The sequence below is a fragment of the Salvelinus namaycush genome, chromosome 15 (genome assembly GCF_016432855.1).
Source record: "Salvelinus namaycush isolate Seneca chromosome 15, SaNama_1.0, whole genome shotgun sequence".
Classification (NCBI taxonomy): Eukaryota; Metazoa; Chordata; class Actinopteri; order Salmoniformes; family Salmonidae; genus Salvelinus; species Salvelinus namaycush.
Genome location: NC_052321.1, coordinates 24,011,192 through 24,037,902, shown reverse-complemented (window position 1 = coordinate 24,037,902; position 26,711 = coordinate 24,011,192). Strand labels below are relative to the sequence as shown.

General features: G+C 45.3%; 1 protein-coding gene across 1 annotated transcript; it reads right to left on the bottom strand.

Moving 5' to 3' along the window:
• Positions 1-26,259, bottom strand: LOC120059894 (BTB/POZ domain-containing protein 7-like). Its single transcript, XM_039008966.1, has 11 exons — positions 26,058-26,259; positions 18,826-19,052; positions 15,956-17,092; positions 5,707-5,915; positions 3,856-3,931; positions 3,370-3,530; positions 3,060-3,203; positions 2,738-2,927; positions 2,464-2,642; positions 1,748-2,149; positions 1-1,623 (listed from the first exon to the last, which is right to left on the bottom strand). Exons 2-11 carry the CDS (start codon positions 18,905-18,907, stop codon positions 874-876), a joined length of 3,330 nt encoding a protein of 1,109 aa, XP_038864894.1. The 5' UTR covers positions 18,908-19,052; positions 26,058-26,259; the 3' UTR covers positions 1-873.
• Between the last annotated feature and the right edge of the window lie 452 nt (positions 26,260-26,711).

Here is a 26,711-nt window from a genome sequence, read left to right as displayed (position 1 = left end):
AAAGTCAAGGGGTCTGAATACTTTCCGAATGCACTGTATATCAGAGACTGAAGAGGCAGCACAATGACAGCCTCAACAGACCTACTTCCTGCCTGAACGGAACAAGCCTGAGCCTATTACTCATCAGCATTTCTGTGTAACATGCAGCACCAGAAAGGGAAATCAAATGTAACCAGTCAGGTGAGGTACGTACTGGAGGAATGCTACAGGAAGAGAGAGGAAATACAAATGAGAGGAGCAAGAAAATGTTTCTACACAAGTTTATCATGAAGATAACGCTGATTGAAGCTATGTGCTGGTGTTAACTAGTTTATACTGAGATCCTATTTATATATCACCCAGTTAAAGTATATCCTGAGGACTACAGTCCATATGTATATTATACATCCTCAGCACATCTGAACTACATTTCATGGTTACGATCATAGTACCATCTTTGTTATGATAAGATCTTTGTTCCTGATTCCCACAACTTAGAGGTCACAACAAACCTGTGGTGCAACAAGGCTCAAGGGAAATAGGCAAAACCCCTCTCAAACAGTACTGCTGGAGTTATATTGTAAAACTGCAGCACTGAGGTTGGCTTCACCAAGCTTCAATACAACAGTCTGACAGTCACTGCTGTTTCTCTAACTAACCTACAGTCCTGATGCTGCTTATCTGTAGCACTCAGAGGAGACGTGAGGTGAAGACAGCACTATGTCATGGAGAAAGGGCGGGAGGAGGTAGGGTACTTACACACACACACACACAATAAATAGAAACCATTAGCCACCCCTTCACACACACTCATTAGTGCTTTGCTGTCCATGACAGAGGGTTGTTTCCCTCACTTTCCCTTTTGACGACTCAACCCCTGGTCCTCCCCGAGGGTTATAGTGCAGACTTCTTGTAAGGGTAGTCAGGGTTGTTGGGTGACCTGCGTTCTCTGCTTGCCTCCTCGCTAATACTGTTCCTATGTGGCTGCTGGGCCCCTGAACCTGGGGACTCGCCAGTAACCGCCATCTCCTTCGGGCCTTCCCTGTGGGCCGATGACCGCTCCTCATACCCGTCTAGGTTTCCACTGGTGGAGCCACACAAGTGGCCAAGACCGTGAGTAAGGTCGGTCTCATTGTTTGATCGTCCTCTGGGGATGTGTCCTTCCCCAGCCTGGGGACCAGAGGGATTAGCCAGAGCTCCATCCTGCCGCTGGGGGGGCAGGCCTAGGACGTCCAGGCGCAGGGGGTCAGAGCGTGCCTCAGCTGCCCGTCCCTGGCTGTCAGACATGTAGGAGGGAGGGTGGCTGGAGGAGCTGTGGCTGTAGAGGTCTGGCCCTGCGTAGGGGGGCAGGGGGTGGCTGGAGGTTGCGGTGATTGGTCGGCAGGAGAAGTCATACAGATCAGGGAACTCTGCCTGGGCCTCCAGCTTTGGCTCTGGAGCGTGCCTCTTACAGGAGTGACCATGACTGAGGCTGAGGCGAGTGGAGGGACAGGGGCCGGGGGGGAGGTGTGGGGCCGGGTGGGCCATGGGGCCGTGAGGGTCGTGACCGTCCCTGTCCCCCATATGGTGCTCCCTCAGGGTCATGACAGAGACGCCCAGAGCGATGTCAGGCATGTACTCCCTCATCACAGGCTCCATGATCAGCTGGAGAGACAGAGAGAAGCACACCAACACAGCTAGTTAGAGCTATACATGATCACAGCACAATACGCTTCTTCAGCTATAATGACCAAAAGCAACAAACACAGCATGACATGTGGACCTTCACCTGTGGTTCTGGGAGCAGGGCTCGGCCCTTGGCCTGGGGGTTGCTGCAGTCTGGAGGTGGAGGCCTGGGGGCGGAGGGGTAGTCTGGGCTGCCATGTTTGGTTGTGGTGTGGAGCTGGAGCAGAGTGTGGTTACAGGGGTAGGAGAAAGAGCGGGTGGGGGGTGGGATGGGCACACGAGGCCTCCAGGCCCCCTTCAGCTGGGCACGGCTGGGGGTGGCAGGGGGGTGGTATGGGGGTGGAGGGGGAGGCAGTGGGGGGTGAAACCCAGCCATGCCCTCCAGGTCTGAGAACATGCTGTCCATCGCTGGGCTGCTGTTGACCCGACAACGACCTGCCCGGCGCAGGGCCAGAACAGGACTCTCGTCTCCAAAACGCTCCTCTGGGAAGAACTTGTAAGGGTTCTGAGAATAAACAAACAAAACATTTAGCATCCCAAAAACCTTCTACTATAACACACACACACACACACACACACACACACACACACACACACACACACACACACACACACACACACACACACACACACACACACACACACACACACACACACACACACACACACACACACACACACACACACACACACACGTCATTACGTAGCACACTAAGTGAGTGATACTTTTGTCTTTCAGGGAGGTCTTTAGGACGGAGGTCTCCCTCTAACAAGTCTACAGCCTGGTCCTCCCTGTACCCTACGGGGCTTCCCTCTCACCTGCAGTAGCTCAGTAGCCCCGTCCGCCAGGCCAAACTCCCTCAGCACACGCAGCTGCAGCTCATAGCTGACGGTGGGCCCCTCGCCACAGTTGAGGGCGTAGGCCCTCTGGACCTGGTCTGTGTGACTCAGCTCCTGCAGCCTCTGGACCATCTCCTTAACCACCGCCAGTCTGGGTACTGACAGGACACACAGAGGGTTGGTGGGCCATGTCAATGTTTCTAATATGTTATACTAAATGGCTTCCTTATTGGCACCAGTTTTGTACTCTTACCTGGGATCTCATTGGCTACCACGGACGGAGCGGTGGTCTGGCTGCTGGCCATCTGCTGATGGTTGATCATGTGACAGCACTGTGGCACGGCATTGTTGACCATGTAGAGGGTGTCTGGCACGTTGGACATGCGCACCAAACGCAGACGCACCAGATCTGTCTGCTCCACCATCATCTCATCCAGCACAGACTGAGTGGAGGAAGAGACGGGTTAGGAGTCGGTCATACCCTGGCCTGACCCAAACCCTCTCACAGAGATGAGACAGAAGAGAGATAAAATACTCTCCGTTAACCATCAACCCCTCGATGCGGAGTGTCCTACCTTGGCCTCCTCCACGTATGGAGAGAAGAGACGTGGTCGCACGTAGATGCCAGCGTTCTTCTGCCGTAACCACGAGTTGGCCTTGCCCCCCTCAGTCATGGGCAGCATGTCCGAGGGAGGGGTGCTGATCAGACCCCTCTTTGTCTGTGAATGGAAAGAGGGTCATTTAAAGAGAACACACCCAGAAGGTCAGGTCAATCAACTACTAAGCCATTAATAGGGCATAAATGATAGATTGCACGATATGTATTGGCAGCAATCAGAAACTGTATTGAAACATCCATATGACACGTCATCCATGACTACTAACCGCGTCAGAGAGGACGTCGCTGTTGGCAGGGAGGATGTGCTCAGTGCGGATGAAGGGAAGCAGGGGGGACAGGATCTCCTTCAGCTCCTCCACATCCAGGTCCTTCCTCTTCACCCCCCGCTTGTTCACGCTGTGGGCTGTTCCGCTCAGCACGTTGGGCTCTGGGAAAAGAACCCGCCCACAAAACACACACAGTTAGTAGGGATTCTATATATAATTATGTGGTTAGTAAGGCCAACACACACTCGTTATTTTTTAACGATACAGTATTTTTCCAGTCGGGTTCAGAGCCACACAAAAACAAAAAGAATAATGCGATCTACGATCGTGGTGCTTCAGTCTCCCATTTTTAAGGATAAAACTTGGAAAACTAAATGATTTTATAGTCTTAGTGTATTTTGGAGGCGCTGGTACTGTAGGTGGGTGCTTTTCCAACAGCCATTAGAAGGCCTGCTCGGAGGGTAATTATAGAGTGTATCATCTTACCCCTGTCTGCCATCCTCTTAATAAGCTGCTGCTCGCCCCACTTCACAACGTACTTGAGAATGTCCTGCTCACTCGCCTGTGAAAGAGAGAGAGAGAGAGAAGAGGGCAGGGGAGGGGTGCGAGAGAAAAAAGATAGCGTGATGAGAGGGGGATGGTGATAGGGAAGGAAAGGTGGAACGACAAGGTTAAACATTGTAGTGTAAAGCAACATCTGAAGAGGCGGTTCAATGAGGAGACTTGAATATGTGGTTGATGGTGTGACACGGTGTAGTGGTGGCTGAGAGTTGTACAGTATTTGTCTGATTGGATTACAACGTTTCACCTCAGCCGTCCTGTGCGACACCCAGGGAGCTTGGCACAGCAGAGCAGACCAAAGCTCAGTTTCAATTAGTGGCCATGTCAGACGGCAATGCCTCCAGGGAACGTTCTCACTCCGTCTGTGCTCCAGACCCTGTGTGTTTGGGTTTGTGTTTATGCAGCCGTGTGCGTGTTGCCACTCTTCATCAAATAATTGTCAAACCAATCATGCCCTAGCTGCCTCGCAGACTTGAGAACTCTGGGGAGGTGAAAAAGGGAAATTCTAAAAAGACAGTTACATTTTTGTAGCCAAAGCACTGACTACAGAGTCAATGGGACAGGATTAATATATTATAATGGAACACAATCTTCTGGAAGGCAGTAACCTCAGCATTGGCGCTTGTAGAAACCTATGATTCAATGGCATAGCCTTGTTCAGTTAATTTAGCAGACAAGAGGCTCTTATTTCCAGAGCCCTATTCACAGTCAAGACACACCTATGTTATAGTAAAAAAACATGTAACATAACAGACTAAAATAGAACAGAATATTTTTCCAAAAGTTGCCAGTGCGTAGTGATGTGCATTTTGCTTCTGGAACAGGTATTCTCAATGAGTGATCATTTGAAACAGGGCTCCATTTGGTAAGTTTTCATGGTTCCGAACCAAAAAATTGGTCTTCTTTTTGATATACAGACGTTTGATTAAGTTTATTCTGACTGTTCTTTGGAATTTTCCAAATGGATGAATAATTCCACACTGAACACTGCATGGTGATGAATTATGGCTACGACATCAGTTTGGTGAGAGGCCTACGCTCAGTCTTTATCAAACTCACGCGTTTGCATATTTTCAGTGTGCAAACTGTCTGTCTGTGTTCAGGGGGTTATAGCCGAGGCTAACCAATTCTAAATGACACTAGCAGTTCGCAAAGTAGCGTAAGTGGAGAATAGACGGGATGCAATTATTCCAAAACTGCAACTCGTTGTTGGAACACATTTTCCCAACTTCAACCAACCAGTCCATTTTGAATTTGTGAAAGGTGACATCATTTGGCAAGGAATGTAGCTTGTGTATCCCATCATTTAGATATGTTTTTATAGACATTTATTTCTGTAGGCCAAACGGGAGCTTGCGTGCAAACCCAGCACACGTGTGTTGAGGGAGCAGTCAGAACGCATTTGAGTGATTGAGAAACAGAGGGGAAAGGGAATTTAGGGAGAATAACTGTGTGATACTTGGCTTGGTTTCTTTTTTGTTGTGCCCCGCAAATACACATGTACAAATGGAACACTTGAGTCAAACCAAAATAACGTCAACTTCAAGACAACAATTAAACTATTTTTGGGACAAAATGTAACTTGTCCAGTCGGGCAGCCACGAAGACCATTCCACCAAATAGTTTTACAGTATTAAAGAAAGAAAAATCTCTGATAGATAGTTTTGTAAGTCTGTTCGAGTACTCGATTACACATGCCCATCCATGACAGGATACGATCTTAGGAGTCTGTGGAGATGCATCCAGTCGAATCACACAGCGGCGTGGGTATCTCACCTGTAGGTAGTCTGACTGGATAGTGGTGAGCAGGTGCTCCTTGCTGAGCTCGTAGAGTACGTCAGAGGTCACGAGCTGGCTGAACTCCTCACACAGGAAGTGTAGGGCCTGGCGGTGGACCCACTTAGAGCCGTAGGGCTGAGAGCTCCATTTCAGGATGGGAACCAGGCAGTCCAGGGACAGGCTCTCCACCACAATGTCCTCACAGCCTGGGTGAGGAGACAGGAAGACATAGCACAGGGGTCACATACCTCTAACACTCATATCACTGAGTGAACAGCACCTTTAATAGCCTGGTGGTCCAGTCAGTTTGTGCTTCAGCCAACTCCTCTCTGTGTCATGCCAAATATGTATTGCTTGAGTTGGCTACAGCACAGTATGGGCCCAGGCTACATTTTTAAATCTATTGTATGGGAAGTCATACTCTGTCAGAACATTAGTAAGAGTATTAATGGGTGACTTAATTGAACCATAAATATCCCGCCACAGTCACACAGCGGACACTTCTGGAGCCATTCAGAAGCCTACAGTAGTTTCCCTCCTATTCATCACTACGGGGAGCACTCCCCCTTTCCCCCAGCACCCCCCTCCATGCGTTTCCTAAATCAGAGCACATACCAGAACAGCAGGCAGTGGTTTAACACTGTTACACACAACCCCACAGAAATGCCTTTGATAACTTCACGTGTCCAGTCACTCTACCTCCCGTTCACCACACTAAGTTAACACAGCAGCCAGAAGTATGCTGCACACACACACAGTATACGCGTACACAGAAAACACACGCTCTCATGCACACACACACATTAATCAACAACAAATTAAAAGTTGCAGAGGGTTATTAATTATTACTTGATATATTGTAGCCATTTGAACACATCTTGGGTGAAATGGAATTTCAGAAATGGCTATAGTGGCAGTCATAGTGGCAGTCATAGTGGCAGTAGCAATTGAGATAGAACTAGAACTAAAATAAACATCAAACAATCAAATTACATCAACTTGAATAGGAAACTAGTGCATGTCCACAAGGGTACATAAATAATTTGGCTTCACTTTTTGAGTCAACTCAGTGGAAAATGAGAGCAGGCAGTGCGATGCCAGTGATAGAGGCACACAGTGTGCCACTGAGGCAGACAGAGATACTGGTCTGCTTTGAAGTGGCCCCTGCCCAGGCCCCCTACTGCTGGCTCTGTATTTAGCTTGTGGAGAAGAGCAGAGCAGGCTGCCCTGCCCTAGGCTTAGCTGGGTTATGAGCTCCAGTACCAGCGCTCCTCTGAGACTCTTATCTGTGGGCTGCGTGAGATCTGCTGCACTGCCTTTCCCTTTGAAACTGCACTCTGGGAAATTGGACACTGACGCTCAGGGAGATGACGCCTGCCCTCCTCTTTAAAAAAAGTTTTTTCCTCCTTCAACCGACACACACAGTTAAAGCTACATTTTCCTAGATTTTTGGTCCCTTCCTTTACTTTTATTAGCTAGTCAGAGCGATGCAAAGCAGACCGCAACAGTGTTAAACGCAGGATGGAAATCCTGTGTCGTTAAGGGGACAGATGAGGTTGAAATGTGGACGCAGACATTTTGCCTTTTTATCTTCCATAAACAGCCTGAAGTGGGAATAGATTCCACACTTCCTTCCTTCCTTCCTTTCCTTCCTTCCTTCCCTCCCTGTATCTCTTCTCTCTGTATTCCGCTCATTCTATCCTAATTTCTCAAACTCTCTGAGCAGGGGTAGACACGTAGAGAGAGAGACACACACAGACAGACACAACTTCCTTTGAAAGGTAAAGCTTCCCCAGTGGGGACCAGCAGCACATGAAAGCAGACAGCTCTGTTCTCTATTAGCCCATTAGAATGCATAGCACCATTCAGCCTTTTAAAGCTTTGCACCCTTATTATGAGCCGGAGATTAGACTGGGCATTATATCTAATACTAAAGCCATTTCCCCTTCCTCCTTCCCCTCCTCTCCCTCTCTGGCACTATGCATTCACTGCAGCCTAGCAGACCGACTAGAGTATCAACACAATGAGCATTATGGCAACTGCATCTGTGAGACGGCAATAACTGAGGATGTGTGCTTGCTGTTTTTTTTAGCTCCATGTTTATGAAACAACGTTTCCAAACCCACTTAAGACATCAGCAGCACTCAGGACCAGTAAACACTGTGGTGGACTTGAATCATGTCTGATTACTCAAGTAACTAGAGCTTAATTTTTAGCGGAGGTCTCAAACAAAACAAAAAGGAAGGAGGAGAGACTAAAGAAGAATGATGGGCTTCACTCCGACTGCCTGAGGTCGAAGGCCAACTTCCAAGCAAACCGATAAGTTCTGCCGAGAAGCAACTGGAAATCCCCCTCTGCTTGGAACAATTGGGGTTCACTCATGTCATAGGTCAAGTTCTGCCTGTAACCAAAGATATGATTGATCAGACAGCAATATCACAGACCAAGACTTCTCCTTAAAACATAACAGGAGAAAGTTGAACGGCTGACAGATTCTCCTAATGGAAGGTGCTATGACAGAACTAAGGCTGTTAGTCACACAGGGCCTATCAATAGCCTCTTAAATGCAATGGCAAGTTTAGATATCAATTCTGATCCCATTCACTACCACTCAAACACTTTCACATCAGCAAGCTACTCTGAAGACTGACTGACTAACATTATTTATTTCCCACCCAAGGTGTGGTCATTGCATTGGTATGCTGATCTACTCATTATCAACGCTCTCACTGTGTTTGAAAAATGAATAAGGCTTTTAATATCGGTCAGGATAAGTGAGAGTGAGTAAAAGAGTGAGTGATCTCTGGCTAGGGAGCTAATAGGGTTGATAACTGCTGATGGAGACGAGAGGCTCTCAGATTGAATCCTACCACCAGTGAGTGTACCCTGGCCTGGACACAGCTCAATCAGATGGAGGGGGAGCAGTTGAGGCACAGAGACGAGGAGAAGGAAGGGACTGCTAGCCCGGAGATAACCCGATGCGCATGACAGCTACCCCAGGTCTCTGACAGGAGGCGGAGGTCACTCAAGGTTGTCACATAGAAATTAAATCATGGGCCTTCTCAGCTCATTTGACACTTGGGTGAGCAAGAGTTTTGGTGGCCAACGGCGTGTCAGTGGAGGCTCCTCACAGGAGGAAAGGGAGGACCATCTTACTCAGTGAATTTCAGAAAGATAGAAATTGTGAAACACAAAAAAAAACTAACATTTTTAGATAAAACTATACTAATTATATTCACGTCACCAAATAATTGATTAAAACACACTGTTTTGGAATGAAGGTCTATAGTTGCCTAAACAGCACTCTGTTAGGGCAGCACCACGGTGTAGCCGGAGAACAGCTATTTTCCGTCCCCCTCTTTGTGGTATATTGAATTCAATACAAAACCTAGGAGGCTCATGGTTCTCACCCCTTTCCATAGACTTACACAGTAATTCTAACGACTTCCGGAAGACATCCTCCAGAGCTCTTGCAGCATGAACTGACAGTTGAACAGTTTTGAACAAATTTATTTATTTAAAAAAAATTGAGAAGCAGCAGAGAGAGAGCTATATTTTGTTGTATTTTTTTCAATAACTTAGCTAGCTAATGCCGCCTACTCAACAACCTGACTCAAACAGAGAGGAATGCTATTTATGTTAGCTAGCTGGCTAAGGCTTTCCAACACTCCAACTCTTCCAAGTCAAGGTAATCTTTCGGTTTTATTAATTTATTGCCACCAGGGCCCACCGATGTAACTACTAAACTGCTTGCTGTACTCTGTACTGCATGATGATACACATGGATTTAATTGTGGGTTTACTAATGCGTTAGTTTAGTAGCTATGTTATCTATGACTTTAGCTAATACTGTGACAACGTAGACTGTGTGTGAAGCGGTTAGCATTTATGTCATGAAGGTTTGGCTTGAAGAGGTTTGTTCGCCTGGTCACAGACAGCTGTTTGTTGTGCACTGAACTCCACAAGCTAAAGGAAACGTGAGAGGAGAGCACGTAGATGCGAGAAGGAACTATACAACAAGGAAAGTGATGCTGTTTTTATGTGGCTGCTGAAATTTAACTGTGTGTGCGTGCGGGTGATCATCCAATTGTGTTGCAAAATGTTTCTTAAAAACGGAACAAAAAACGTGAATGGACCTACCTGAATTTGTCCAATAGGAACTCTCATTTAGTTTGTAACTGTTTGGAATAATGATTACACTGTCTGTCACCTTGATTACTCCAATTTGTCCCTCGACCTGTGCACCTACATTATAAACTTTAATTTGTAGGCTAGGTTGTAGCAACCTCACGATGGGTGTAGGGAAAATTTGAGTATCATGTAGTAGCCCAAACCTATCATGTTACATTGGGTTGGGTGAATGGAATATGAGTGAGTCATCCAATATGCTGTAATGGCCATGATCTTAAAAATAAATAATTGTCCTCCCTAATCTTAAACGGCACTGACCACCAGGTGCGTGTGTGTGACTGAGCGTGCATGCATGTTAAAAAGGTTAGGGGTGTCTTTGAGAGGAGGATAACTAACATAGGACAGAGAAGGGGAAAAAATGGAGAGATGGAAATGTAATTAACTAAATAAGACGGCTATCGTACAGATGAAATGAGAGGTCCTTGATACACACCACAACATGGGGTTTCATGGGAACTGATGAGATTGTTGCTTCTCTGTGGTCAAGAGAGGGGATATAAATACCCTATAGTAAAGGCTTGGAGGGGGAGGGGGAATTTGAGGGGATGACAGTTTCCCTCGTGCTAAGCTGCCTTGGCAACCCTGAGAGACATGATGTTGTAGGGAGTAGTTAGGAAATCAATAATGTTAATGGGATATTATTTGACAATATCGCAATATTATTTTTGCGCTAGTCAGCTGTACCTGCACCAAAACTTCAGTATTTTTCCTTCATAGCTTGTAAATAGCTTCAGCACTTTAAATTTCCATGACTGATCAAAACTTTTTTTTTCTTCTTCATGGCTCTCTCGTCCCTCTGCAGCAATATGTTTGGAACATCGAATCGCAAAATAAAATCGCAATACATATAAACTGAGTGTACAAAACATTAGGAACACCTTCCTAATGTTGAGTTGCACCGCCTTTAGCCCCCAGAAAAGCCTCAATTTGTCAGGAAATGGACTCTACAAGGTGTGGAAAGCGTTCCACAGGGATGCTGGCCCATGTTGACGCCAATGCTTCCCACAGGTGTGTCAGTTTGGCTGGATGTCCTTTGGGTGGGGGTACATCCTTGATACACATGGGAAACTGTTGAACGTGAAAAACCCAGCAGCGTTGCAGTTCTTGACACACTCAAACCGGTGCGCCTGCCATCTACTACCATACTCCGTTCAAAGGCAGTTAAATCTTTTGTCTTGGCACACATACACAATCCATGTCTCAATTGTCTCAAGGCCTAAAAATCCTTCTTTAACCCGTCTCCTCCCCTTCATCTACACTGATTGAAGTGAATTTAACAGGTAAAGGATCACAGCGTTCAGCTGGATTCACCTGTTCAGTCAGTCATGGAAAGAGCAGGTGTTCCTAATGTTTTGTACACCCAGTGTAGCACCGTGAGACTTGCAATACATATTGTATCAGCACCTAAGTACAGTGAGCCCTCGTACGGGTGTGAGGAAGATCTGGCCAGCTGTGTGTGTGTGTGTGTGTGAGAGAGCCATCTTTTCTACTGTGCCTTTATAACAGGCAAACATGGAGTTGTGTTCCCCATGCTCTTTTAACTGCAACAGCACTTTGAGATTTACAAGAAAAGCTTTAAAAAAATGTTGTTGTTAATAACATTGTGTTTTTGTTGTATGACAGACAAAGGTTGTAATCTTCCCACTGTCTCGACGGCCCAGTAGTACATTGTTTCCTGTCTGTGATGCAGCTAGTGACAAGAGGCACTAATCCCTGTTTCTGTATGTATATGATGGAGTGGGTGGGCAACAGCCATGATCAGTGTCTTCTTTACTACCGAATATGTAATACAGTCAAAACCCCACTGATCTCCAGCAGAGATGGAATGTAGCTGTTAAAGACAGATGGGCAAATGGACGCTATTCTTTGACACATCAACCACAGTATATATATATATATATATATATATATATATATACACTGCTCAAAAAAATAAAGGGAACACTTAAACAACACAATGTAACTCCAAGTCAATCACACTTCTGTGAAATCAAACTGTCCACTTAGGAAGCAACACTGATTGACAATAAATTTCACATGCTGTTGTGCAAATGGAATAGACAAAAGGTGGAAATTATAGGCAATTAGTAAGACACCCCCAATAAAGGAATGGTTCTGCAGGTGGTGACCACAGACCACTTCTCAGTTCCTATGCTTCCTGGCTGATGTTTTGGTCACTTTTGAATGCTGGCGGTGCTTTCACTCTAGTGGTAGCATGAGACGGAGTCTACAACCCACACAAGTGGCTCAGGTAGTGCAGTTCATCCAGGATGGCACATCAATGCGAGCTGTGGCAAAAAGGTTTGCTGTGTCTGTCAGCGTAGTGTCCAGAGCATGGAGGCGCTACCAGGAGACAGGCCAGTACATCAGGAGACGTGGAGGAGGCCGTAGGAGGGCAACAACCCAGCAGCAGGACCGCTACCTCCGCCTTTGTGCAAGGAGGTGCACTGCCAGAGCCCTGCAAAATGACCTCCAGCAGGCCACAAATGTGCATTGCTAGGCAACAGTCTGAGGCGTGAGAAGGTTAACCCCATGAACTCTGTGAGCTGTCAAGACGGCTAGTTACAGTGCCTTCAGAAAGTATTCACACCCTTTGACATTTTCTGCATTAGGTCGGGCATGGATGTCGGGCGATTATGCCTCGCTTGCAGTCAGCGTTCCAATTCATCCCAAAGATGTTCGATGGGGTTGAGGTCAGGGCTCTGTGCAGGCCAGTCAAGTTCTTCCACACGATCTTGAAAAACCATTTCTGTATGGACCTCGCTTTGTGCACGGGGCATTGTCATGCTGAAACAGGAAAGGGCCTTCCCCAAACTGTTGCCACAAAGTTGGAAGCACATAATCGTCTAGAATGTCATTGTAGGCTGTAGCGTTAAGATTTCCCTTTAATGGAACTAAGGGGCCTAGCCCGACCCATGAAAAACAGCCCTAGATGATTATTCCTCCACCAAACTTTACAGTTGCCACTATGCATTTGGAAAGGTAGCATTTTCCTGGCATCCGCCAAACCCAGATTTGTCCGTCAGACTGCCAGATGGTGAAGCGTGACTCATCACTCAAGAGATCGCGTTTCCTGTGCTCTAGAGTCCAATGGCGGCGAGCTTTACACCACTCCAGACGACGCTTGGCATTTTACATGGTGACATTAGGCTTGTGTGCGGCTGGTTGGGACATGGAAACCCATTTCATGAAGCTTCCGATGAACAGTTATTGTGCTGACGTTGCTTCCATAGGCAGTTTGGAACTCGGTAGTGAGTGTTGCAACCAAGGAAAGACGATTGTTTACGCTCTAGGCGCTTCAGCACTCAGCGGTCCCATTCTGTGAGTTTATGTGGCCTACCACTTTGCAGCGAAGCCCTTGTTCCAAGACATTTCCACTTCACAATAACAACACTTACAGTTGACCGGGGCAGCTCTAGCAGGGCAGAAATTTGCCGAACTGACTTTTTGGAAAGGTGGCATCCTATGACAGCGCCGCGTTGAAAGTCAGAGCTCTTCAGTACGGGCAATTCTACTGCCAATGTTTGTCTATGGAGATTGCATGGCTGTATGCTCGATTTTATACACCTGTCAGTAACTGGTGTGGCTGAAATATCCGAATCCACTGATTTGAAGGGGTGTCCACATACACTACATGGCCAAAAGTATCTTGATTACATAAGCATTCAACATGTTACAATAACTTTTAGCAGCGATTGCAGCTGTGAGTCTTTCTGGGTAAGTCTCTAAGAGCTTTGCACAGCTGGATTGTACAATATTTGCACATCATTATCAAGTTGGTTGTTGATCATTGGTAGATAGCCATTTTCAAGTTGCGCCATAGATTTTCAAGCCAATTTTAGTCAAACCTGTAACTAGGCAACTCAGGAACATTCAATGTCGTCTTGGTAAGCAACTCCAGTGTATATTTGGCCTTAGGTTTTAGGTTATTGTCCTGCGGAAAGGGGAAAGCAGGCAACCAGGTTTTCCTCTAGGGATTTTTCCTGTGCTTAGCGATTCCGTTTCTTTTTATCCCCCCAAAAAACCCTAGTCCTCCCTAGTTAATTTCTTTGCCACAATTTTTTAAGTTTTACTTTAGTGTGTTGTTGCAAACAGGATGCATGTTTTGGAATATTTTTATTCTGTACAGGCTTCTTTCTTTTTACTCTGTCATTTAGGTTGGTATTGTGGCGTAACTACAATGTTGTTGATCCATCCTCAGTTTCCCTCCCATCACAGCATTAAACTAACTGTTTTAAAGTCACCATTGGCCTCATGGTGAAATCCCTAACCAGTTTCCTTCCTCTCTGGCAACTGAGTTAGGAAGGACGCCTGTATCTTCGTAGTGACTGGGTGTATTGATACACCATACAAAGTGTAATTAATAACTTCCCGGGATATTCAATTTCTGCTTTTTTCCGTTTTACCCACCTTCCAATAGGCACCCTTCTTTGCGAGGCATTGAAAAACCCCCCTGGTCTTTGTGGTTGAATCTGTGTTTTAAATTCACTGCTCGACTTAGGGACTTTACAGATAATTGTATGTGTGGGGTACAGAGATGAGGTAGACATAAAAAAATCATGTTAAAACACTATTACTGCACACAGAGTGAGTTCATGCAAATGATTGACCTGTGAAGTACATTTTTACTCCTGAACTTATTTAGGCTTGCCATAACAAAAGGGGTTGAATAGTTATTGACTCAAGACATTTTCTATTATTGACTCATCTTTTCATTCTCTATTAATTTGTAAAAATGTATAAAAATACAATTTCACTTTGACATTATGGGGTATTGTGTGTAGGCCAGTGACACTAAATATCAATTTAATTCATTTTAAATTCAGGCTGTAACACAACAAAATGTGGAAAAAGTCAAAGGGTGTGAATACTTTCTGAAGGCACTGTAATGGTTTTATTTAGTTAGACCCCAGTAATGAACTGTTAGCCCCGCATCCCTGACCAAGTGAGGACGGCGTAAGATATTCTTTTTTTGAGGGTTCTACTGGCGTCGGAAGACCTCTGCTTTTGCTGTCCTCCCGCTCGGAGGCTCGACTGTTGGAGATGTTGTGAGAGACTAAGCTCTGAGTGACAGGCCCAATGGACTGTTTGCACTCTTGCGCTTCTCAGTCACGCACAGGTGACCTGGATTCCGAACCGTGAGTGTCATTGGATTGGGGACTAATTACTTTGCTATTTCTTTTATTGGTTTGAAGGGGATCCCCTCTGTATAAAATGAATGCTTTTAGGTATTAAACCCTGGTACCAGGTCCTTCCTAAATAAGTGTATATCTGTGATTTATTTGAGTATTGAAGTGTGAAATAATAACTGTTGGGTTACATACGATTCCAATTTGAGCTTTCTATTGAGACTGATTTTACTGTGATTACACCGACAGGTCTTCATAATTCATAACTCTATTACTTGTTTGTATTTATTCTTTGATTTAGTTAAGGTTAGTCATTACTTTATGGTTAGGCCTACACATACATCTTCACATGCAGCCTAATTATTATTGCCACACACCTAGATACTAGGTCCAAACTGATAGGAACACAGGTCCCTCAGAAGAGGGGGCTACAGAGATTATAGGGATGGAAAGAGACATGGAGATAGCTTTTGCAGTTGTGCCAATACTCAGTCTACATTAAAGTCTTGATGTTGGCTCACACTCCTGCCCTGCTAACCTTTGATAGATTTCAGTATGCAGAGATGCAGTTATATGAGGATATCTATCCTCAGTCAGACCCATACCGTCACAGAGCTAAGGGCAATATCACATTAAAATAACACTCTTAGCATGAAAGATTGACTTTCAAATTCATGATGCGGCCCATTTATCCACATTGGCTGACCTGATTTAAAGGATTTAAACCATTGAAGCATATTCTCACTAGCTGATACAGGCAGCCTCCCAGATTACCATTCATCCACACACACTGAACAGATTATAAAGGGATCTGGGATGAACTGGACATGTAGCCCCAGGTTGAATGTGAACCATTCATTCATATCCGCTCTGAGCTGGAGTGTGACTGGGCAGGACAGACAGGGATGGTTGGTACTGTAACTTACCTTGTGCCAGCATGCTGAACTCAAGGAAGAGCGCGATGTGGTAGAGCTCCATGGCCTCCTCAGTGCGGGTGCTAGCTCCTCCCCTGCCCCCGGCCACCAGGACCTGCACCTCCCCCAGGCTCCCGGCCGAGGGGCTCCCCCTCAGCACCAGCCCCAGCTCAACCGCATCGGTGTACATGCAGTGAAGGATGACTCGCACGTACTTCCGCGGGATGATGGACTCGTCCAGCACGATGCGTGTAGGTGTCTGCAGCGTGCGCTCCGTCATCTCCTCCCCCGTGCGGATGCGCCGCTGTAGAAGGTTCCGGAAAAAGGGTGAGCGGGCCGAGAGCACGGCCTTGTGGGCCCTCAGGTCCTCGTCTGGGGAACCCAGCCCCCGGCAGCCTCCTGTGGCCACGCCCCCTCCAGCTCCCCCACTGCTGTAGGCCTCCACCAGCTCTGCGTCGGAGGAGAAGCTGAGCAGGGCGTCGTAGTAACACATGTAGTCAAACAGTCCTCTCATGTCTGCCTCAAGGGAGTTGGGCGTGCCGAACTCCTCGCTCAGCTGCACCAGCACGTCCACATTCTGCAGCCTGGAGTCCTCCACCCCACCCACCCCAAACTCACCCGTGTACAGGTAGTGCAGTAGTGCAGAGAACATGGGCACATCGATGCCCGCCGTCTCAATGTCCATAAGGACCTCAGCGCCATACCCCGGAGAGGAGGACAGTAGGGTCTTGAAGAAGGGGCAGCGGGAAGCCAGCACGGCGCGGTGGGCGGGGAAACAGGTGTCCTGGAAGATGAGGTCCACGTCGGTGCAGTACTTGTGCTGGTAAAGGGCAGCCAGGTCACGCTGCAGGCTGGGTGCCTTGGCACGCGCCAAGCTGGCATGGAAGCTCAGCTCCTTGAGGGAGGCTGTGCCCTCATACTCCTCCACTAGGGCGTTGGCATCACGCACATCCCACCCCGACAGGAGCTCCTTCATCTGGCGGGCATGGTCCGCAGAACGGCTGGACTTACGGCGCTTGATGAACCTCCTCTTGAGAGTGGCCAGGCCCAGGCTCTTCTTCTTCCTGTCATGGGGCTTGTCGTGACCCTGCTCCAGGCTGTACAGCTTGGACTCCCAGCCATAGCCCTGCTGGGAGTACGACGACGTCCCTGCAACACATAACATAACACAGAGGTCAGCTGGTTCAAATGTCGTCGTTATTTTTGAACAGGGAAATAAGTTATGAATAAAATCCTAGCATATGATACATGTATCTTGTTTTCCACAGCTGTTTTTTAAATGCGGTCAATTCCTCTGGCTTGGTAGCATTTAGAGTTTGCCATTTCTAGTCTGAAAGCATGACCCTAGGTAACACAATCTGTCTTTTCTCCTAGCCCTGTCATGTGACCTGTTCAGGCTGTCCAGACACACCACTCTGCTCTAGCTCCCTCACAGCGTGCTTGGCACTCCCTTGATCTAGGGCCTCAAGTCTCTCATTTCACAGATAATTCAACTGTCTGTGTTAAGAAAGGAACAGGCCATCATTATCAAAATGCCATCAAAAGTCATCACAAGCATCAATGGGTCTATCTGCTAATAAAGCTGACTTTGATTAAGGCATGGTTGGAATTAGATGGCAACAGAAAGTAAAACATGGACTACAATGTTGTGTGTCAGTTTGGGGGGGGGGGGAGGGTAGGAAAGTCCCACCTTCCCCTGTAGTCTTTTGCAATGGACTTGTCCACCTATACACTAATGAACTACCCCTAATAGCAGTGATGTTTGGCTGGAGAGAGGGGACTTGCGTCAGAGGCAGCACTGCCAAATAGAAAAGTCTCTCTGCCCTTCCTTCCCTGAGCATCCATCACTGTGACCCACATAGTAGTCATTCTAATACTGTGAATCATCCTCTGTCTACGCCTGCACAGCTAAGCTTACAACCAACAAACATTAGAACCGCGAAGAACATCCAGTTATTTTTTGCAATCTACAGGGCTTTCAACCCAATCAAATCTCCCTGAGCATGGACCTGTCTCTAGAACTACAGACAAGAAACGTGTAACAGGAAAATTAGTATAAAAGCCTGGGGTTTTTCGTTAAGCAGACAAAAAAAATACACACAAAAAATTAATAAGCAGCCACTCCTAAAAGGCCATCAATAAGGCCCTGAGGTGATATATAATGAATGAGGAATTGATGCTTGGAGTCTGAAATGGGAATTAACAGAGGCAGCGGTGGATGATTGAACAGTTCTCTACAAGAGCAGTCAGATCAAATAAAAGTTTAATAGAATGCAGCTTGAACACTTCTGTCACGCCCTGACCATAGAGAGCCCTTGGATTCTCTAGAGTGGTTTAGGTCAGGGTGTGACTAGGGGGGTGTTCTAGAATGTGTATTTCTATGTTGGTGCTCTTAGTATGGTTCCCAATTAGAGGCAGCTGGTAATCGTTGCCTCTAATTGGAGATCATATTTAGGAAGCCCTATCTCCCACCTGCTTTGTGGGATATTGTTTTGTTACTTCTTCATGTTTCGTTATTGGTTTATTGTTTTTGTTTAAAGTTTCACCAAAATAAAGATGTGGAACTTCAATCACGCTGCGCCTTGGTCCGCTCAATATGACGATTGTGACAACTTCCAGCCCAGCAACGCAGACAGATGACATTCATTTCATAAGTCAAGAAAAAAAAAATACTTCTGACTGACAGAACTCTTGCAAAAAATCGTAAGGCTCTCCAGAGGGTAGTGAGGCTTGTCATTCCTGTATCATGCATCACATTTTAAGTATATAATTTATCTATGTTCATATCCTGGCCGTGAAGGTCTGTTGAGGTCACTGATAATCGACACTGAAGATTCTTTACTATAATACCCGTAGTGTATGTAAGAACATTGAGATCCTACCTATGAAGGTCTGCTGTATCTGTGCGTTTCCTCCTATACGAGGGGAGCATGAGTGCGAGTAGCTGGATGCATTGGCACCCATTGTTGCTCTTCTTCACTTGTTGTTCTGGGATCTCCCCTCCTGCATGGTCATTCTGCCCAGGCGAAGCACTTCATTCCTCAGCCATCGGCTCCCTCTCTCAGGGCCGGGTCCTCTGGAGCCTCTTTTGACACCCAACCTGCCATGCCTGAGAAGGGGAGATCGAGCAGGGGGGTTAGCTATGGAGTGATTTGATTGTTTTTGAGTAACTCTGTTACTGAGTAAAGTGCCAGTGGATTAAGCCCTGATGAGACTGAGTTGTATAAACAAACAGACCAGTCTTAATGCATAACCATACATCCTGGCCAGGGGTGAAGGAATCTGTTACTCCAACTGATCTCAACCTCACATTACTAAAAAATTTAAATAATCATTTTTCAGACAGAGGATAGACACAGTTTTTGCCCCTGAAATTCCTTTTGAAAATTTAAAATCATTAACTTCCTCTTGTATAACACTGCATATATTTGTTATACGTGCAGAGGCTATATTAGGAATAAAAACATCAAAATGTTTATATAATTTAATATCTACATCTAGATTCTAAACCATCCAAAGCTGCTCAACAGTGGCTTAAGGTTAGCACCACTTGAGACTGGTGCACTCTCTCTGCCTGCCCCTCAGGAAATGTTGATTGGCAGGCAATAATAAATGCAATACAGATGTATGGCGATCTTTGTAGGAAACCAGACCCCAGCCCTGTCCAGCCTACCTCTTTTAGACAAAAAGCCCCATACAAACTCCAGCTCAACCACTCTCTGCAGGCCCAGCCCTAGCCCCAGTTCGCCCCTGCACCCAACCTCCCTCTCTTGGTTAGCTCCTCCATTAACCCAACCTGGACGTAACCCTACTCTGAACTGCGTTGGTCAGCAGTTTCTTTGGTTTGAGATCTGAAATAGTAAGTTAACTGTCTGCAAGTCTTTATGCATGTTGGCAAATACAAGTGACAGCTGTTAGTCATGGTGGTCTGCTACGGTCTACTGTCAAAAGATAACACATACATTTATATTTTAGCAGACACTCTTATCCAGATCATTTACATAACTTGAAGCAAAACAATGTTTGTTACAAATCTAAAGATTATATGACCATCAACAAACCCATCCCCCTAACCCCAACAAAGACACGTCCTGACCCTCTGGGAGGCTGGCGGGGAGCTCCAATGCGATAGGAGATCTGCTTTATCTCAGATGGATGCCCCCCCCCGGCATGCTAATAAATCACTGTGTTTTCCCCCATAGAGCAGCACTATAACCAGCCTCCCAGAGGCCCACTGTAAAACCACAAGCTCTTACTCAACACTCACACAATGGGAAACCAAACATTCACACAAATACACTCAAAACAAATAAAACTAAGTTATGGTTGATCTTTGTTTCATCGGAGGGATTCTTTTAGTTAACCTTTATTTAACTAGGCAAGTCGGTTAAGAACAAATTCTTATTTACAATGACGGCCTAATCCGGGCCAAACCCGGACGACGCTGGGCCAATTGTGCGCCACCCTATGGGACTCCCAATCACGGCCGGTTGTGATACAGCCTGGAATCGAACCAGGGTCTGTAGTGACGCCTCAAGCACTGAGATGCAGTGCCTTAGACCGCTGCGCCACTCGAGAGCCCAAATGGTGACGTAACTAAAAAATAAGCCAGGCTTCAGGGAGAATATGGACTGGATTTGTGTAGAGAATTTTTATATCTAGGATAGAGGAAAAAACCCAGATGTGCCGTCTTGTTTACAAAAGGTCCTCTGAGGTGCAGTAGAAAGCAGAGCAACAATGCATCCATCACATCAGCCAAACAACACACTCCCAGCTTTACAGCCAGAGTCCAAAACAATCATCTTCAAGAACCACATTTTCCACTAGGATCCTGGAAGCATATCTTAATGTTTGTAAAACAACAATTTCCTTGAGACGTGGACACTCGTGTCTCCTCAGCATCCCAAGTCTAACTCCACTCTCTCACTCTGATGTTGAATAGGCAGAGGAAGGATGTCTGGGGGTGTGGGGGACACAGATGGGCTGGAGCACGGTGCTGGGACGGGCCTGAGTTGGGTTTAGGGAGGGGAGTGGCAAGATGAAAGGCAAGGTTAGCTGGGCTATGTGTCACTAATGAGAGGTGACAGGGGAAAGGCCTCACGCCATGGCACTCCCCATGCCCTCTCTTCCACTCTGTAGCTTGCAAACACACACACACACACACACCACAGCGGACTGGGTCGCTGTATTTAATCTGCCACTTACACTCTAAGAAAAAAAGGTTCTGCATAGAACCAAAAATGGTTATTTTGCTTGCTTCCTATATGACACCCCTTTGTAGGATTCTTTAAATCGGAACCCCAGGGTTTCTTCTTCACTGAACCAAAATTAGTTCCATATAGAACCCTTGGATTCCATATAGGATTCTAAATAGAACCTTAAGGGGTGCCATATGTGAAGAAAGCATAGAACCCTTTTTGGATCTATCCAGAACCTTTCTTTCTAAGAGTGTACAGAGCAGATAGAGTACCTCAGCCTCCCACAGCACATTACCATACAAAACACCAGGCGGGAATAGGACCAATCTATTATTCAAATGACAGTCAAGTCACTTTATCAATAATTTATATGAATTTCCTTATCAGAGCGCGTAGGAATAGAAAAAAGGAGACAGGCATATCTCTGGGTTCTACTCAAATCTTCCTAAAATTCCATCTCTCCCAAACCCCTCCTGTTCAGCCCTCATTAGATCATCAACAGTGGCTGTCATGCCACAGAGTCCAGCTCACATGTGCGCACAGCCATGAATTTGTATAAGGAAGACAGTAACAATTGGGAGGATTTGACCTACTAAGTACTCTATAGTGAAAGCAGATGCAAAATGTCCATTTGACTTCTGTTTATACAATGCCCCTATAGTCCAGAGTTGCAGATTGGTCTAGTTTTTCAAATGGTTACTGTGAAAATTAGTTATATGATCCTAAAGGCACTGTACATTGACCAATCACCATGTCATTGACACCAAGATAGACAGTGGATGACTGAAACACCAGCAGCAGAAAGAGACACGCATTCACTTCCTTGTAGCATATTTTATCCTCTTTGAAAAGCGTCAACATCTTAGCAAAATTTATGCTAGGTTATATTCATTTCCCTGGCATCAATAAAGCACCAAGGCCATGATAGTAAACTATACCAGTTCAATCATTCACAAGGCAATATATTAGCCTTTAGCGCTCCATGCCCCACAGGGAGTTTCTCTTCATTTACTTACAATGAAGATGTAGAAGGCTATTGATTTCTAAAGTATTCTCTATTCATTTGGGTTGCCCTACCAGTTTATAGCTCAAACATCCATCCAATCACCATTATCATAAAACAAAGCCGTCCCAAGATCCCATCAAAAAGGTCGGGATGTGTGACTCCCTGACCTGGAAATTGAGGTTTGGGACATCACAATGCCATTCTAATAATAGTGGTCTTTTACCAAGACACGTCAGCCAATTGTTGACCAGGAGAGTGAAGGGGGAATAACAAGTAGGCTCTCTCTGCGTCATTTTCATTGTGTGCTTTACTACTGTGCTAACTAATGAGCCGGACTCACACTGTCTGAGACAGGGACATGTAGGGGAGGGGACATGCTATATCTGGGGCCTTTGCTACTGTATCAGAGAGGTATAATAAGCCTTCTAATGAAGGGCTGGGATAGCTTGGGGGGGGGGGTTACTATAGAGCGGGACACAGAGCTTGTTAGTATGATGACCACAGGGCTGGCCGTGAAATTGATGTGTCTCGGCACCTTCTGCTGAGCTCAGACCTGACCAAGACATCTTTGACCGAACTGACATCATGGATCAATCACCATTCAGTCAGTGACAGGATACACTCTTTCACTCATTTTGTGACCATTTCCAGTACATCTTGACATGTGGCTAGTTTCCTTGTCGTTCTGAAACATTGCCATAAAATGTCTGTTTCACTATGTTGGACAGATTTGGGCCAGAGCTCAGCACAGTCTATTCTAAAGAAAGATGTGAGAGCTGACCTGGATTTGATTATTTTCCCTACTTTTCCCTCAGGTTTATGGTCTTTCGTTAGAGGCTCTGCTGAGTCGACAGGCCTAAATGTTTTTGCAGCATAAACTCACTAATCAGGAACAGAACTCTATACATTTTACTCTAAAAAGGGCAGTAAGAAACATCCAGCGATTTGTTTTTATGTAGTCTGTGAGTCACTGGGACAGACTTACAGGGGCATGTAACAAACTGCTTAGCTCTGCGGTGCTCTGGTCCATCAGGCCAATCAGTTGAGCAGTGCAGCCGTTCATTCTACTGATTACAGCCTCTGTTAGGACAGCTACCATAAACGCCCGGAACAGACCAGAAAACAGAAGCACACTGGAGTGGTGCGCGGGGTCAGCTGTTTGTTCACACCCGCCCGCAATTGCTAATAACTCATCCGCAACCACCAACTATATGCGATGCGAAAAAGTGAAAATCTGAGGCCCACACCCAACCCACTAATATAGGAATTGTGCTATGGGCTAAAGTCAAAGACTGCATAATGATTTTTTGACAGGGGGTGCAGGATTTTGTTTTGCCTGATTTACATATATTTCTACTTATAATTTCTGACATTTTGGTAGGCTATTTGTTAGTCAACTTGTCTATAATTAGATACATGTAGCTTCTCTTTAGTCATTATATGTTGCCCTAGAAGACTAAATAAAACCTTGCTTAACAGAATAATGTAATAGATCGATAGAACGAATGCTACAATCTGGTTGACGTCGGTAAAGTTCTCGGTCATCTTTCGAGGAAGCAAAGATGTTTAGGTACTGGGAAGAAAATACAATAAAGTAAAAACAACAGGAAAGATTTTCTGTACAACATGTCCAAATGACATCAGCTTGACCGGTTGTTAGGAAAATGAAAGCTGTGAAAACGACCCAATGTGTTTCTGATAAAATGTCAGTTCGGCTTCAATTAATATTTTACGTGGTCGAAATAATATCAGCATTTATGGTGAAGACAGCACCTCTACAGATCGTATCTAACTGAGCATTGAATTCTCTTAAGATGCAGGAAGAAAGAAATCATATTTCTCCACTGTTCCCACTTCCAAATGATGCCTATATTTGGTGTATAATTGTTATTATTAAGACTATAGCCCTATTTGCCCGGAAGTAGTATTACTAGAAAACGTTGGTTATGTATTTATTACCCCAAAATGTCCATTATTCCAGAGGACGATCCGGAAGGGATAAGTTTTCCAAACTGCCCCCTGTAATTGACAGTTATGACAGAAGCCTGGAGTTTTTTTCTGGGTGTGAAGATATTTCAAGTCCAGGCAGTAACAAGCTACACTGATAACTTGAGGTTGGTTCCCAAGTTTCTAAACAATACCAAACCATCTTTGGTATAGTGTCACCATAATATTTGAATTGAGGATGTGTGATCATAAACTAGCACCCTGACAAAACAAATAAACTAAGGACACAAAAGGTGGTCTGCATGTCAACGCAACTCATGGAAGCTAGTGAGCCTCTGTGTTATGCTGTGTGTGCAAATTAATGACCTCATCATTCAACAGTCTACCTTGGCATTACAAACAATGAAGGAACTGGATGTCTATGATAAACAGGCCTGAGCCTGAGTCTTCAGCCAGACTCTCAGGGTGACATTCAACATCTTGGGAAACAAAGCACTGACCTGCTTTTCCCAAATTTGGGTCAGCGTTCAACAGGAACTTTATTTGAGAATAAATCCACTGTTAATAACTTACCACCTTCAGCTCAATCTCTCCAATTCAGGTGACTCACTTCTATTACTTTGGCTAATTTCCCTGTGACAGAAGATATGTAGACCATGCACTTCAATATTGTGGGATATTTCTCACTTTATGCAATAGTTGTCATTTCTGAGTAACTGTCTACATTTGACTCTGTTGCCCAGATAAAATAATTTATCTGGAAGGAAGGAAAGCAGGCACCTCAAGGACACAAAGCTATGGAAGCGTGTAACTAATGGCCTTTGCCAAGTTATAATTTGTATTGGCTTTAGGCCACAGAGTAATCGAGTAAACATATTTTTCATTGATATCTAGGCTCGACACATTCATCCTCACATTGCAAGAAGGATGTATGTGTCTTACTCATACATTGTTTTGTTTGTTTAATTGTCCCAGCTTCTCTAGGACAATATAGGGCAAACCAGTCATGGCATCATTCTAATCAGATGCCTGTGTGAGCCATTCTGATTCATCTCAATTACATAGTGGTGGATTTCACACTCCATATAACCTAAACATCCTATAGTTATAGGATACAGACAACTAAACATTCTGCTACCTGAGTTATGCCCAAACAGACTAAATTCGAGTTGCCATAGTAGAGGTTCTTAAAATGTTGTTACTGTTGCAGTCAAATTCAAGTTTAATACATTGATCTGCCAACGATGACAAAAAAAACAATTCGAATTTTTGACATTGACAGAAATGGGAAACCTCTCATTTCAACGCCGCATCGTCACTTCAACAGTAGGCTAAAGAGGAAATGTAGCCTAGGCTACATTGTTGCTATAGCGCGATCCGCCAACAACTAATTGGATAGGCCTACAGTATCGATACAGTAGCAATAAATAGCAACAAATGTATAACTATTTGTTAAATTAGTTATTAAATTTTTTTACAATTTAACAAATGTTCTTGTTAGAGGAATAGCATATGGATCGGACCTTTCAGGGTAGCTGCAACGTAGCCTACAAATAAGATACCTAACTTAAGCCATAACATGAATGTCGTGGAAAGGCTTTGTTAGTATTGTAAGCCATACCACGGAGCCATTGTTGCCTTGCTGACAGCATTTCGAGTATTCCTGCCAAACCCGTCGCATGCCAGCGTCGTATCATGGAATAGCCTAGGTTCGACTGAATCGGAAACAATGACTCACAGTAAAAATGGGCATTATAGCAAACAAGTTGAGTGATAAAAATAAACATTTCGGTAGCATGTTAGCCATGTTCATAACCCTGTAATTAGCCTACATGTCGGTTTCTACGTCCGCTTTGAGTTGCTCTTTGGAGACTTGACAAGTTCTGTAAAGAAAATATCTGGTCAAAAAGCCATATGGACCTGCGATAGATCGTTGATTGATTAGTTTAACGTGTCACTGTACCTTGAACAGACTTAGCTTCTTTCAGAAATTATTCTCCCCTTTAAGTGTATTCCCGAATGAAGTTATGATGATTTCCTTGTAGATTTTTTTTTGTCTTAACCTACGGCACAACTCCCCTTTGTAACACCGATCATTAAGCATAAATCGACGCCATATACACAGAGAGAATCCTGCATGTGCCTTTAGATCCACTTTGCCTCGACTTTTCAGCAAATTGCAAGTCCTTTTTCCGAGAATAGAAACTCAAGACGTGTTCCTTAGCTTGGATTGATTTTCCTTAAAAACACTCATCCTTGCGCGGTGGGTGGGTAGTGGTGGTATGGCCTATCCAGACGCTGTTTGCTGACTGGTTCGAGTCTGGAATTGTCAGCTTGCGAGCGCCGTCTAGCTGTATGTGCAAGCAATACAGGCCAATATGATGATAGGCCTCCGCTCCAGTTTTCATGATATGCATTTTAAAAAGTGCATTTCCATACAGAATGTACCCCAGTGTTTTGCCCAGAAGGCTCAGACTTTTCTGGTTCCATACTCTGGCCGGCACCCTAGTCTCACTGGGCCATGGCTTCGGCAGACTTGCACTTGGGGCCAAAGCCAGGCCACCAGAGTGGTGCAGCAGTCTAGGCACTGCTTCGAAAGCCAAGTTAACAAACAGAT